The following is a 12,728-nucleotide window of genomic DNA, read 5'->3' on the forward strand; positions in this document are numbered from 1 at the left end:
AAGGATCAACAAAAACTTTTCAAAATGGTCAGTCAGATATTTTACTATTGCAATGTAATTGTTAGATGAATTAAGGCCAATGCAAACAAGTGGCAAAATTAAGGCAACTGTTAATATCAATGATCTGTTCTATCAATCATCTTTTTCAAACTTGACAATCAAGAGAGATAACTGGTCAAACTATTGATAACAAAAATGCTTATTGTCATCTTAATTTTGTTGCTTGTGTACATGGCTTTTAGACATAAGATATTCTGCTCTCTCAAGATTTTATTGCTCTTTATGACCTATAAGAACAATAAATTCTTAAAATTTATAGTGGTTAATGTGTTATTGACACAATAGCTGCCAATAACAATAAATTTTTTCATTTGATAAAGAAGTTTAAATAAAGTTTTTTAAAAATTAACAATATGTTTATACTGTTTGCAATATTTAGCATTCATTTCAATAAATGTAAGTTGCAGCAATTTAAAACTTTAAATCTATTAAAAATAAGGATAAGAGCAATATATATATATATTTTTTTTTACCAAAGTTGAGTTTTTTATTATTAAAAATATATAAAATTTGATAAAACTTTGATAAAATCTTAGCTATCTCTCTTGCTTTCCCAACTCTTCATATTAGGTGAAATGTTAAAAACAATAAACTGGTATTAAAAAAAAATACTTTTTAACATTTAACCTCAAAAATAACAAACAGTAATGGTTTTAAAGTATTTTTTAATATCAGTATATTGTTTTTAGCATTTCACCTAAGATGAAGGGTCAGGAATGGAAAAGAGAGATAAAATTTGATAAAATCTTAGCTATTTTTTAATATAATTTTAATAATTAAAAATTTAAATCTGTTTTACAATTAGCTGATTTGAATTTATGCATTGAATTTATTTAGTTGTTATTGTATATTTTCATGCAAAACAAAATAAAGAATTTTTTGAAATTTTATTTCATCATTTAACTATTTACATAATTATATTTTGCATCAATTTAATATACACTACTTTTCTTCCGTCTACCATTCTTATAGCATTTCTTTTTTCTAATCTGAACAAATATGAACATAATTTCAAAATCTCAACGAATTGGTGTCCATGGTTGCAAAACATCCTTATAAAATATCTTTTCTGTAAAGAAAAAAAAATTAAGATAAATCTTTGAATATAGTGCAGTAATGATTTACAAACTTTTATTTTTGGCAATTTTTCAAATGGCATGATTTCATAATAAAAATAATAATAAAATAAAGCTCATGTATAACAGTATACTACCATAACTGTTAATTAATCAAAGTGCAAAATATGGTTTAGAAAGGTAAGAGGTTATTCCACAATTTATGCTAAAATTAATGATTAGAAATAAATTTTTTAAAATTTAATTAAAAAGAAAAATCATTTCTGATCACTAATCAGACACTATCCCTCACTACCCAGCTGTCTCACTGTGAGCTTGACCAAACCCATGATGGCATAGAAAAAAAGACCTCAGTGTCACAAGATGGGAAGAGTTGAAAATTAAAAACCCCATGGATTATCTGTACAAAATTACAATAATTCAAATTCTAAAGTTGATTAGTCATAATATTTACATAGTAAATAAGTTTGAATTAGTAACAGGAAATATCACATTTCATAATCACTTCACATTCCAGGTTGAATAGACATTGATAAGAAAATGATGTGTTTCAAAAGGTTAAAAAATTGCAACTGTAGTGACAAGTGAACAATTACAAAGTAACTTGCTACAGTAAGCATAGAGACATACCTATAGAAAAGCTGTCTATCTCTAGCAAGAATTATTTGCTATATCAGTTTGTTTATAATTAAACTGAAGATACACTTAATGTTTGAATCTAATTATTCAAACTTCATGTGGTACCTGTTGTTTAGGAGATACAAAGAACTGAAACGATAACTTCTCGATTATTACACTGGATACAATCAATGATATGACCCATTTTTACCTATTGGCTCATTAAGTGTGAGAATACGAGGGCACAGGGTCAGTACCCTGATCGCCACTTACATGTCGAGTTGGTAAAACTCACCCACTTTGTCTTTTGGATGAGTTTAAATTGAATGGCGAGGGGGTTAAGCAAGTCGGCAGATGTCCATGCTTCTGGAGTGACAGGAGACAGGTTTAACAAATAAAACAAGCAGTTATTGAATAACTAAGTCTAGATTACAGGAGGCTATATAAGTTCTAAGGTTAAATGCAATTATGAGCTATATTACTTACACAAAATTAGCGAGTAATCTCTAAGCTGTTGCGAGCCTAATCTGTGTATCGGAGAGATTGTTTACAAAGTTTATCCCTGAAATACCTCTAAGGATGAATATGGAGAGCAGTATGCAACAATCGCGCATGCATGGAAGCTGTAGGATTCCTCGATGTCTTCTAGAACTGGATTGGGTCCGTTATATGGAGGTCTGGGAGTCAAGATGGCACTATCATAAAATATAACTTCCAGTTCGATCATCTGAGCTTCTGGTAGCTTTCGCTTTTATATCATTGTCGTGGGAAAGGGGTCACATGATTGTCTGTTGTGGACAATGATGGTGCATTCTTGACAGCTAAGTGTCAACTTTCCCACTGACGTGTTGATATAACCAGTGACCTCTGATCTGATTCTCCATTTTTTTCCTATTGGGGACATTTACATTTTGAAAAAACGATTAATGTTAATTTTTACAATCCCCTTAAAATTTGTGGGCTCACAGAAGTAAGTCTGATGAAAAGTGCTTTTTTTAATTATTCAAAGTTGAACAAGACAGCATTCAAAACAAGAATTATATCAGTGTATATATTTGATTATTTTATGGAATTATATAAAAAAACTAAATGTTTCCTCTACTAATTTTCCAGTTTTTTTTCCTTTTGGTAGTTAATCATGAGTTATTAATTCATTTTAAAATATAAAAAGTAAGTATTTTAATGTATTTATAATTATATAATTACATATGTTAGTTTTTACAATTTTAGTTATAACTAATCATATTTAAACACTGAAAAAAACAATGTTGTTAATTTTGAAGAAAAAGCTTCAAAGTACAATTTCCTTTTTCTCGCCTTAGTGCGAAACTTGACACTGATGAGTCATTGTTTACACAGCTGGATGACCTTGAGAACAGCTGGTGTCGTGTTTCGCGGGACATTCTCATGAAACTCTCGGGAGGAGAAGGGTAAAAAGTAGGGTGAATACTAGATGGCAGTATATTTCTAAATATTTTTTTAAAATTACGATTTTAATTGAAATTTTCGATTCCCCCGACTTAATTAAACGTATATATAATAAAATCTATTAATTAAAAAAATTAAAAACTATTGGATGTTGTTTTTGACAACAGAAAATAGCTTTAAATAACTTTACCGAAGTAAAATCGGCGCTCTAGAACTTTAGAAGGATGAATGAAGTTTTATAAAAAAATTTCATATTTAAACAATTGAGCGTTAATCGTGCGTCATTAAAGGTTAATTAAAATCGCAATAAAATTTTTTCGCGCGGGTAAAAATTTTTCAAAAAATTTGGAGACTTAGAAAACATTCCAAAGATGCAAAAAAAAAAAAAAATTTTTCCGGGCCAAAAGTACCGTTTTGTTTGTAACGCTATGAAACTGAGATTAATTCATTTTAAAATATAAAAAGTAAGTATTTTAATGTATTTATAATTATATAATTACATATGTTAGTTTTTACAATTTTAGTTATCTATTCTATTGTAACCACCTAGTTTAACTATTTGTGTACTTTTAATTTATTTATATGTTTGTATTTTTATTACATTTTTCTTTTTAATTTGGGTTATGGTTTGTGCTGTCATGCTGGGAAACCAGTTTCTCCTGTGAGGTTCCAGACAGAATTTGAACCTCTTGTTAAATGCATTATAAATATATTTTATCATCAAAAGGAAATATGACACGAAACAATGCAAACATAAAAACAATGTAAGCCCCAAGTACAACTCAAACATGCATGCTAGTATCTAAATCAATGTCAGACCAGAGAGTTTAAACTTTGACTCAGATGCTCATATAAATTAAAAAAAAAAAAAAACTTTATGTTTTGTTTATTTTAAAGGTTAGAATTTAATCATAGTGTTTTATTTTCTCTATTTAAATTTTATATTATATTTGTTTAAATTTAGAACCTCAGAGTTTGTAAATTTGTATTTTGTTCAATTTTAATCTCAAAATGCTATTTTTATTTTCAATTCATTAGTCCTAACTGAATAGGTCAAAAACATTTTTATTCATAAAGACATAGCCAAAAACATTAGAGAAATTAAAAACAGTTGCAGGACTAGACTATCTATGTAGCCATCCTCAGGATTGAACACTTTTAAATAGAATTCATTGAAGTTTAAATATAATGTTCCAAATAATTACTTAATAACATTTTTATTATATTAAATTACTGGTAGAAATCAAAAGGCACGTTTCCTTATCTAATTGTATTACCCCCAGTTTACCCTGAAAATATTTTGACTGTGAAACAAAAGAAAAACATCACATGTTGTAGTTAAAATTTCTAGATGTCAGAATGGGAACCATAACAATCTAAAATATGAGCACAGGTTTCAAAGTACCATCAACATCTCTCAATCAGAGTCAACATACAATGTCAAGCTGAATACCAAACATCAACCTTTCTCGTGACCAGATCAGACCTGGAAACAGATGAAGTAAACAATCAGAAAGCAACAAGAAGAAATCAGGACCAACTGAAGCATGACAATTGGGGAGAAAGTCATCCTTTAAAAACCATGTATTTCAAGGACAAGTAGCAGATTTCCTTCTCCCAAGTTCCTGCGTGACACTATGCATCCCTTTTCTGTGCTTGTATCTTGTTATCATTGTCACCATCACTGAAGCGCTATTGTATCTTTCCTTGCAGAATTGCAGGCATCTTCAGACTAGGGTTTCTAAAACAGGATCTCTGCTGTTCTTTTAACTCGGAAATATCCCGGGAAATTCTTCTCATCCTGGGAAATCCTGCAAATTTCTTAAAGTTCACTTTTTTCTCTTTTTGTGTTAAGGTTGAGGAAATTTTGCAAATAGAAAGTATAATTAACTCAAACTGTCAGAATACATTTGTATTTATTAATTTTAAGCCTGCTTATTAGTTTTTTAAATTTTTGCTTGTTATGACATCTCACAGATTGTCATAATCAATATATATTTGTGGCAGGACTCTGAAAGTTCTTTACTTGCTGTAATATCTTGAATAATTGTGCCGATGCTGTCTTAATTTTAACCATGCCCAGTAGTTTCAATAACTGCAGGTTGTGCAATTATTGAAGAAATATCACAGTTACATAAAGCAGTAACTCTAGCAGACTCAAATAACACACCATTAAATTTACACTCACAACATATGGACATGACACCACATATAAAAAGCATAGACACCATTAAACAATCGTGGGCTCAAAAGGCACTCCATGGCAGGCATCCTGATGACCTGGCCCAGGATTTTGTTGACAAAACTGCGTCAAACAGCTGGTTAGCTCGGGGATGACTCTTTGGGGAGACAGAAGGATTCACGATTGCCATACAGTATCAGGTCGTAAATACTAAAAACTACAGAAAACACATACTCAAAGATGCAACACTCACAAATGACACATGCAGAAAATGTCACGTCATGCCAGAAACTATACAACACATCACCTCTGGTTGCAAGCTCTTGGCACAGACAGATTATTTACATAGACATAATCAAGTAGCAAATATAATACATCAAGAGCTTGCAAAGAAACACAAATTAGTAGACATCCACGAACCATACTACAAATACATTCCACAGACAGTATTGGAAAACAACACGCACAAAATGTACTATGACAGAGCCATAATCACAGATAAAACAATTTACCACAACCGACCAGACATCACACTCGTTGACAAACACAATAAAATCACATACATTATAGACATATCCATTCCAAACACTCACAATGTACAAAACACATGAACTAAAAAGTCTGCAAGTACACAGAACTTGCCAAAGGTATCTGTGGAGGATGGATAAGGTACTTATTGTTCTCTCCTCTACAGGTGTCATACCACACACACTACACAAAAGCCTGGGCACATTACAATTGAATAGAAACACATACATCACACTACAGAAGGCCACTATATTGAATACATGCCACATTGTTAGGAAATTCCTGAATACAGACGCTGACACACTTATTTTATTTTAGTTTTGTTTTGGTTGCTATGCCTTGACTCTAGTCTGGCATAGTACACAGCCACCGGTGTCAACAGAGTATAACCCACTAAACCCCAACATAATAATAATAGGTTAATGGCATTACATAATTCGATTAATAGTATCACATTGTACATATTTTAGGATAACATTTTGGTGTGCCATGTTGAGTCATGGGTGTGCCGCAAGTAGAAAAAGGTTGCGAAACACTGCTCTAGATCATAGTTTGAATAGAACATCCTTTGTATGAAATTGTAAGTTATCAGTTTATTTTCAAATAAACAGGTTTCATTTGTAAAGGTGCTTTGCTTCAGTGTGTCCACCAACACCCAAATACCATCCCTTAGCCCTTGTTCATCTTGACTTCAGTCTAACACCCTTCCCCCAATCGGCAACTCATACTCCCAGCTTGCTACTTTGTGAATAATTTTTGAATAAAAAAATAAAGTGTTTTATATAAAATATATTAATACCTTCTGGTTGAAAATCTTCTGGATGAAGTTCCATATAATGTATTAAAACTGTATCTCTTCTAGATGCCTTAAAATCTAAATAGTGATTCAATCCTTCACCAAAACCTGCTCCTAAAATTCCACCAATTATGTGTCTATGTATACCTGAAAGAGAAAAAAAACCTTTTCTATTTAAAAAAAATTGAATCTAAGCATTTATAAATTAATAATCTTTTAAAAATAAAGATCAGAAAGAATAAGAAAATTACTGTAAACAGTATTTTCTATTATAAAAATAAGACAAAAAAAATTCATATTTCTTTTTTTGCTAAATTCATATTAATAATGAAAAATATGTAATAATTAAATAAAACAACATAACTAAGTACCATAATACTAATAATATTGAAATTACCCATCAATATCAAATAATAAGAAGAAATATTTTCAATTTAACACAAATACCATTATCATAAAAGACTTTATTTATGATCTATGGCTTTGATATTTTTTCATTTATAAAATTAATTTGAAAAATTAAAACAACTGATGATCAATGTTAAAATGTGTTTATACTGACAATATAGAATTATAAATGAAATATCTGAATATATAAATGGTACACTTGACTACATAATGAAATAGGATATACAAGGTGTTCAAAAAGTATCGGACCTTTTGAACACCTATTTTTCCTATGTAAATCAATGACGTGCGGGAGGGCCTCCTTCGGTGGAGATGTGGAGGGGACAGTCATTTGCAGTCCTGAATTTTTTCCCGCTCGCAGGAAGCGTCAGTCACTAGCAGTCTGCCTATACAGGAATTGCATATTTATTTCGTTGTATTTTTTAGAAACATTCACAAGTTAAGAAATATTTCAAGAGGTAATAATTATATTTCTTAAAAACATTAAAAACAGATAAGAATTAATAAGACTTTTTAAGTAAGTTCAAAATATCCATGCATCATTAAGTTTTATATTAAAAGTGATAATGTAAATTACCAGTATTTGATTGAGAAAATAATAATTAAATGGTAACATTGCTGCTTAGCCAGTTTTAGCCAATTGCATATTATTATTTAAATCACATATTCTTAATAATTAAATTATTGAGGTGGAACATTAGTGAAGTATCTTCTAAGTGGCTAACAATATTGCATTCAATCTCAAGATTTGATCAATCAATTTTGATGAAACTTTAATAATGCCATTTTCCATTAATTGTGATGAGGAATCCAAAAATATAATGAGAGTCCATTTAAATGCAAAAAATAGGAATCCATGACTTCATTTTTGATATACAGTGGAATGAAAATGACAATGTTTGTGCTCCCTGATGTGATTGAGCATACCTAATGTAATTTAGGAAAGAAAAATAAAAAACAGCATTGTGTGCACCAAACAGAAAATAAAACAAATGACAAATGTTTACTGGAACAGAAATCAAATGTACAACACCTTTAACATATCCAGTACGAAGTCTTTAATAGCTTAATAACGTTTTTGGCTGCGTTAATCAGCCTTCGTCAGTTAAACGAATAACAACAGCGAACCAAATTCGAATCTACAAAAAACAGTGTTCGAATTTACAAAAAACCACGACTGCGCATAGATGGGACTATGCTACAAACAGAATAAAAGAAGAAATTAATAAACGGCAATAAATACTTTTATTCGTTTAACTGACGAAGGCTGATTAATGCAGCCGAAAACATTATTAAGCTATTAAAGACTTTGTACTGGATATGTTAAAGGTGTTGTATGTTTGAAACAGAAAATAGGCACGAAAAAGCAAACAAAACACAAGAACAAAGCAATCAATGGCAATTGTTTTGTTCTTGGATCGCTTCTCTGTGTCAGCAAGTTCAAGGACAATCTCTCCGTACCTGGCCATTGTAAGGATTGTCTCTCCCATGGCTGGAAGGTACAAGCAGGGTTGTGGAAAGGCTGGGACAGAAAAGGAAGGCATCCAAAGTGCCATGATGATGAAGCATCAAAATTCCAAAATTGTTACATGGGCAAACTAATAAATTTATAGAAAACTGTCACAGAGTATGAAAAATTTTGTTATGAAATGTAATGTTCATTATATTAATAAAATGTGATTTTATAATTTTAAAATTTATAATAGACTAATGAAAGGCTTATCCAAAAGATGCCAGATTTAAGTTTGCCTCTGATACAAATGCTCCAGCCATATATATATATATATATATAGGTATATAAGTATAACAATAGCCTCTTTTGTGATGGCAAGCGTGGAGTTCACCTGTCCTCGTCTATCAGGTACGTACGCAAATTATCTCTTTCTTTCCAGCTCTGACTCATTTCTATTGCAATACAACAAAGTTACATGATGTCCTAGTTTTAATAATTTGCTATTTCCAAAATAGAAATAACTGAATCAAAGTTAACTATGTAGTAATGTTTTTGATAGCAGCTTAGTCTGTAAGCAGTGATGTCACTGACTTGTTTGCTAAACTGCATTTTTGATTGTTTGAAAAAAGTTGTAAGATAATTTACAACTTGTGATGGAACAAGTTTGTAAGAAAGTATATAAATAAAAAAAAATATAAATTTCTTGAACAAAAGTTGAGAGATAAAAAGATGAAATTCAACAACACTGAAAATCTGAACGTCTCTAAATTGTCTCATATGGATGCAACAGTACGGCAGCATCACAAATAAACAAAATTTCTCATTTATTTATAGATTATTTTATTCGTGAATATCATGTTTACTACTACCAAAGTCTAGTTTGACAGAATAGTACCTTTCATATGAAACAAAATTATATTCTTTTTCATACAGAAAGAAATAAAAAATTTAAATTATGTAAATATAATACAATTTTCTTATAATTACATTTTCTCACAATATTTTATAATATTTATAACTTTAAACAGTTTCATACACTTTGACAATTTTTCAGTGTATCTTTTAATCTACACAATTGTACAAAATGAATTAAAACATTATACTGTAGGCACTTGAATGGATCCATTGTGGATCTATTTTTAAAATGCATTTGGGGTGTGGGTTTATTCAAACCTGCGAGTTTATTTTTAAATTAGTTTCTCTATGTGTTGCTACTGCTATCCTTAGCTTTTTACAAAATAGTCAATGTTTAACAAGTGATCATAGACATCATTAATAAATAAATAAATCACCAACTGCTGCCATAACACTTTCTTGAATGAGTTTCATTATATCATATTCACAAAGTCTACCAGAAGAGCTGACAAACAAAACTAGCACTAGTATTAGAATGGCAATTGTGAAATAAAGAAATATGCTGTACATAAATAACAATATACCCATATACAGTGGTAATATACTGTCGATTCTTTTCAAAATGTTTTCACCTAATAATGTCATCATTTTACTTCGTTGAAAGTGTAAGTGACAGCAATGCCATAGATCAATCATCAATAATTCAAATAGATATCAACTTTAAGTATAATTGTATTCCAACAATACAATTATTATATAAAGTTAGTTTTCTTCATATTAAAATGCTACAAAAAGACACCATCTTTTCAAACAAACAGATTTTGTCCAAGTAGCCGAGCCGACAAAAAATCCAAGCCGTAACTTGGCCCGGTTCGGTTCATTCAACAGAACCATAAATCTTACATAAGCCATTGGCTGCATTCAGCAAACTCAATAGTTCCAGAGCTGTCGAGTATTTTTCTGCCAAACACCTTCTACAGTAGTGCTCTTTCGGGAACACATTTGGTGTTTTAACGGGTTTACGAGTTCAGTAGCATCTTTCATTTACGCTACCTATCGGGTAACATCTTTCATTTAGGATGCGTAAATGAAAGATGCTACCCAAAACTGACCAATGAGGCTTTTTGTTCCAATGCAACATCACTTGTCGTTCAGCAGATCCAGATTGCTACGTAACACCTACCAATTTGCTGTTACAACTGTTGAGTTCTGCCAAATGCAGCCATTGCTAAACCGTAGTAACAAAGCATGTTTCAGTTTAATCATCTTCAAGTAATAAGCTAGATATCAGTAACATGTTACCTATATAAGCTGAAGACAAAGTATACTAAACTATATTTATTCAGAGAACATTAAGAATTAAGTATACAGTACATAGCATATCTGTGCCATCTGTTGTTGCCTCTCGTCATAAACGTTCTTCGGTTAATGTTACCCTAGGTATCGAGATGGCGGCTTGTCTCTGATCCCAGCAATCAGAAGAAAGAAAACAGTGGGGATGCACGTTCTAACCTAACCTATTCTAATAATTATGGTAATTTATTAGAATAGATTAGGTTAGGTTAGAACGTGCGTCCCCACTGTTTCCTTGCTTCTGTTTTTCCTGGAATCAGAGACGAGCCGCCATCTCGATACCTAGGGTAACACTAACTCGTTCTTCAACTTCATAATGCCGGTTAAAATGCACCTAGGTAGTCCAACATGGCGGCTCGTCGGTTAATGTTACCTGTAGTAGTAGAAAAGTCGGCGACAGGGGAAATTCTAGACTGCAATGGGGAAATTCTTTTTCCCTACATTCTACACAGCGATGGAGAAATTTTTTCTACCCTACGTTCGACGTGGGTGCTTGTTCCCTGTAACCTCGAAACGAAATCGCGAGATTATTGGAGGTGATTCGAACTCCTCCTATGATAATCTCAAACGAGGATTTCATTATCGAGTAATGAAATCAGTAGAGGGCGCTTTGACGTAATTGATCAGCAATTATGCAAATTTTGTTTTTTCCCGAAAGTGGAATATGCATGTTGTATTGTGTGAAAAGATATTATTTCAATGTTTGGATACTTTTGGAATTATTTTTCTATTATAAGGTAATTAATAATAAAATATTAATAATTTTCCTTGTGAATTTAAGCAATTGGAATTTATTTATTGAAAAAAAATTGGCTGAGTGATTTTTGCAATTTTTGGATAGATATGTTTCACAAGTTAGTCATGTCGAATTGCATGAGTTATCACAGTGACCCAAAATCATGCATGATGCGTTGCCGAAAATGCTGGCGGAATAGTTTGGCTTTCAAAGGAACGTTCAAAGGGAAATGTGGTGACAGTATGTCACAGGCGAATCTTTTGACATTCATATGGCACTATATTGGTTTAGAGTGCACGACAAGCAATTCGGCAATTTCCTTGGGTATTTTTCTAAAAAGGCAGGCATAGACTGGTCAAATACATCCCGGTCACGGAATAATACCTAGTTGGAAAGAACCTGGAGACTATTTTCCGGTTGCTTCTGCACCTGTTGTCAGCAAGAAAGAAAAAAAAATGCAAAAGAAAACACAAGACAAAGGTGGAAAAAAAAAAGAGAGAAAATTGTTAAAACAAAAGGGAAAAGATGAGCAGCCTGCCTCGTCACATACCGGAGAGTCAAGTTCAGTTGACGGGAAACGTGGAAAAGCTCGGTAACAAAGTAAGTTATCCTATTTTTTGTTATTTGTACTTTTTAGTATTCTTATTATAGAACGCAGGGTAAAAAAATGTCCCCTGTTGCCGTCTAAATGTACGGTAGAAAGAAAAATTCCCCGTCGCCGTCTATAATGTAGGGTAAATTCCCGTCGCCGTCTATAATGTAGGGTAGAAAAAAAATTCCCCGTCGCCGTCTAGAATGTAGGGTAGAAAAAATTTCCCCGTCGCCATCCGCCATCTTGGACTACCTAGGTGCATTTTAACCATAATGCCTATTATTTGAAACAACTTGAGAGTTACAGCAAAATAAAAAATACTTATTTTTCATGAGTATTCGCTTATAATAGCCAAATATGGACTATGAGCTGTCACTATTTTTGAAATATATCTCATAAATATTTTTTTATTTTGAATCTTTTTAAAATATTACCTGAATAAAGAGGTCTTTTGGATAGAAAATTGTAAAGTACCATCGTTCCAAAACCTAAGCCTCCTACAACAACTGGATAAGCCCATCGGGCTATTGGACTCTTGTCAAAGGTAGTCATTATACATTCAATACAAATATATTTATTTTAAATTATATTTGATTTTATCACTAGCCGCACGTACACACACTACTTCCATAACACTATCGCT

At 31.6% G+C, this 12,728-nt stretch overlaps 1 protein-coding gene across 1 annotated transcript; it reads right to left on the minus strand.

Moving 5' to 3' along the window:
- Positions 1 to 932: 932 nt before the first annotated feature.
- Positions 933 to 12,728, minus strand: ND-B14.5B (NADH dehydrogenase (ubiquinone) B14.5 B subunit). The gene is made up of 3 exons (XM_067273692.1): positions 12,520 to 12,728; positions 6,692 to 6,835; positions 933 to 1,129 (listed from the first exon to the last, which is right to left on the minus strand). The coding sequence occupies exons 1-3, from the start codon at positions 12,635 to 12,637 to the stop codon at positions 1,080 to 1,082; spliced, it is 312 nt and encodes a 103-aa protein (XP_067129793.1). The 5' UTR covers positions 12,638 to 12,728; the 3' UTR covers positions 933 to 1,079.

The sequence above is a fragment of the Centruroides vittatus genome, unplaced genomic scaffold (assembly GCF_030686945.1).
Source record: "Centruroides vittatus isolate TY-2023 unplaced genomic scaffold, ASM3068694v2 contig_487, whole genome shotgun sequence".
Classification (NCBI taxonomy): domain Eukaryota; kingdom Metazoa; phylum Arthropoda; class Arachnida; order Scorpiones; family Buthidae; genus Centruroides; species Centruroides vittatus.

Excerpts from the sequence above, each read along its gene's own strand:
- ND-B14.5B (XM_067273692.1), bottom strand. The coding sequence starts at position 12,637 with ATGACTACCTTTGACAAGAGTCCAATAGCCCGATGGGCTTATCCAGTT. Across the intron at positions 6,836-12,519 it reads CAAAAGACCTCTTTATTCAG|GTATACATAGACACATAATT; the intron begins GTAATATTTTAA and ends TTTCTCTTTCAG. Across the intron at positions 1,130-6,691 it reads AGAAGATTTTCAACCAGAAG|AAAAGATATTTTATAAGGAT; the intron begins GTATTAATATAT and ends TTTTCTTTACAG.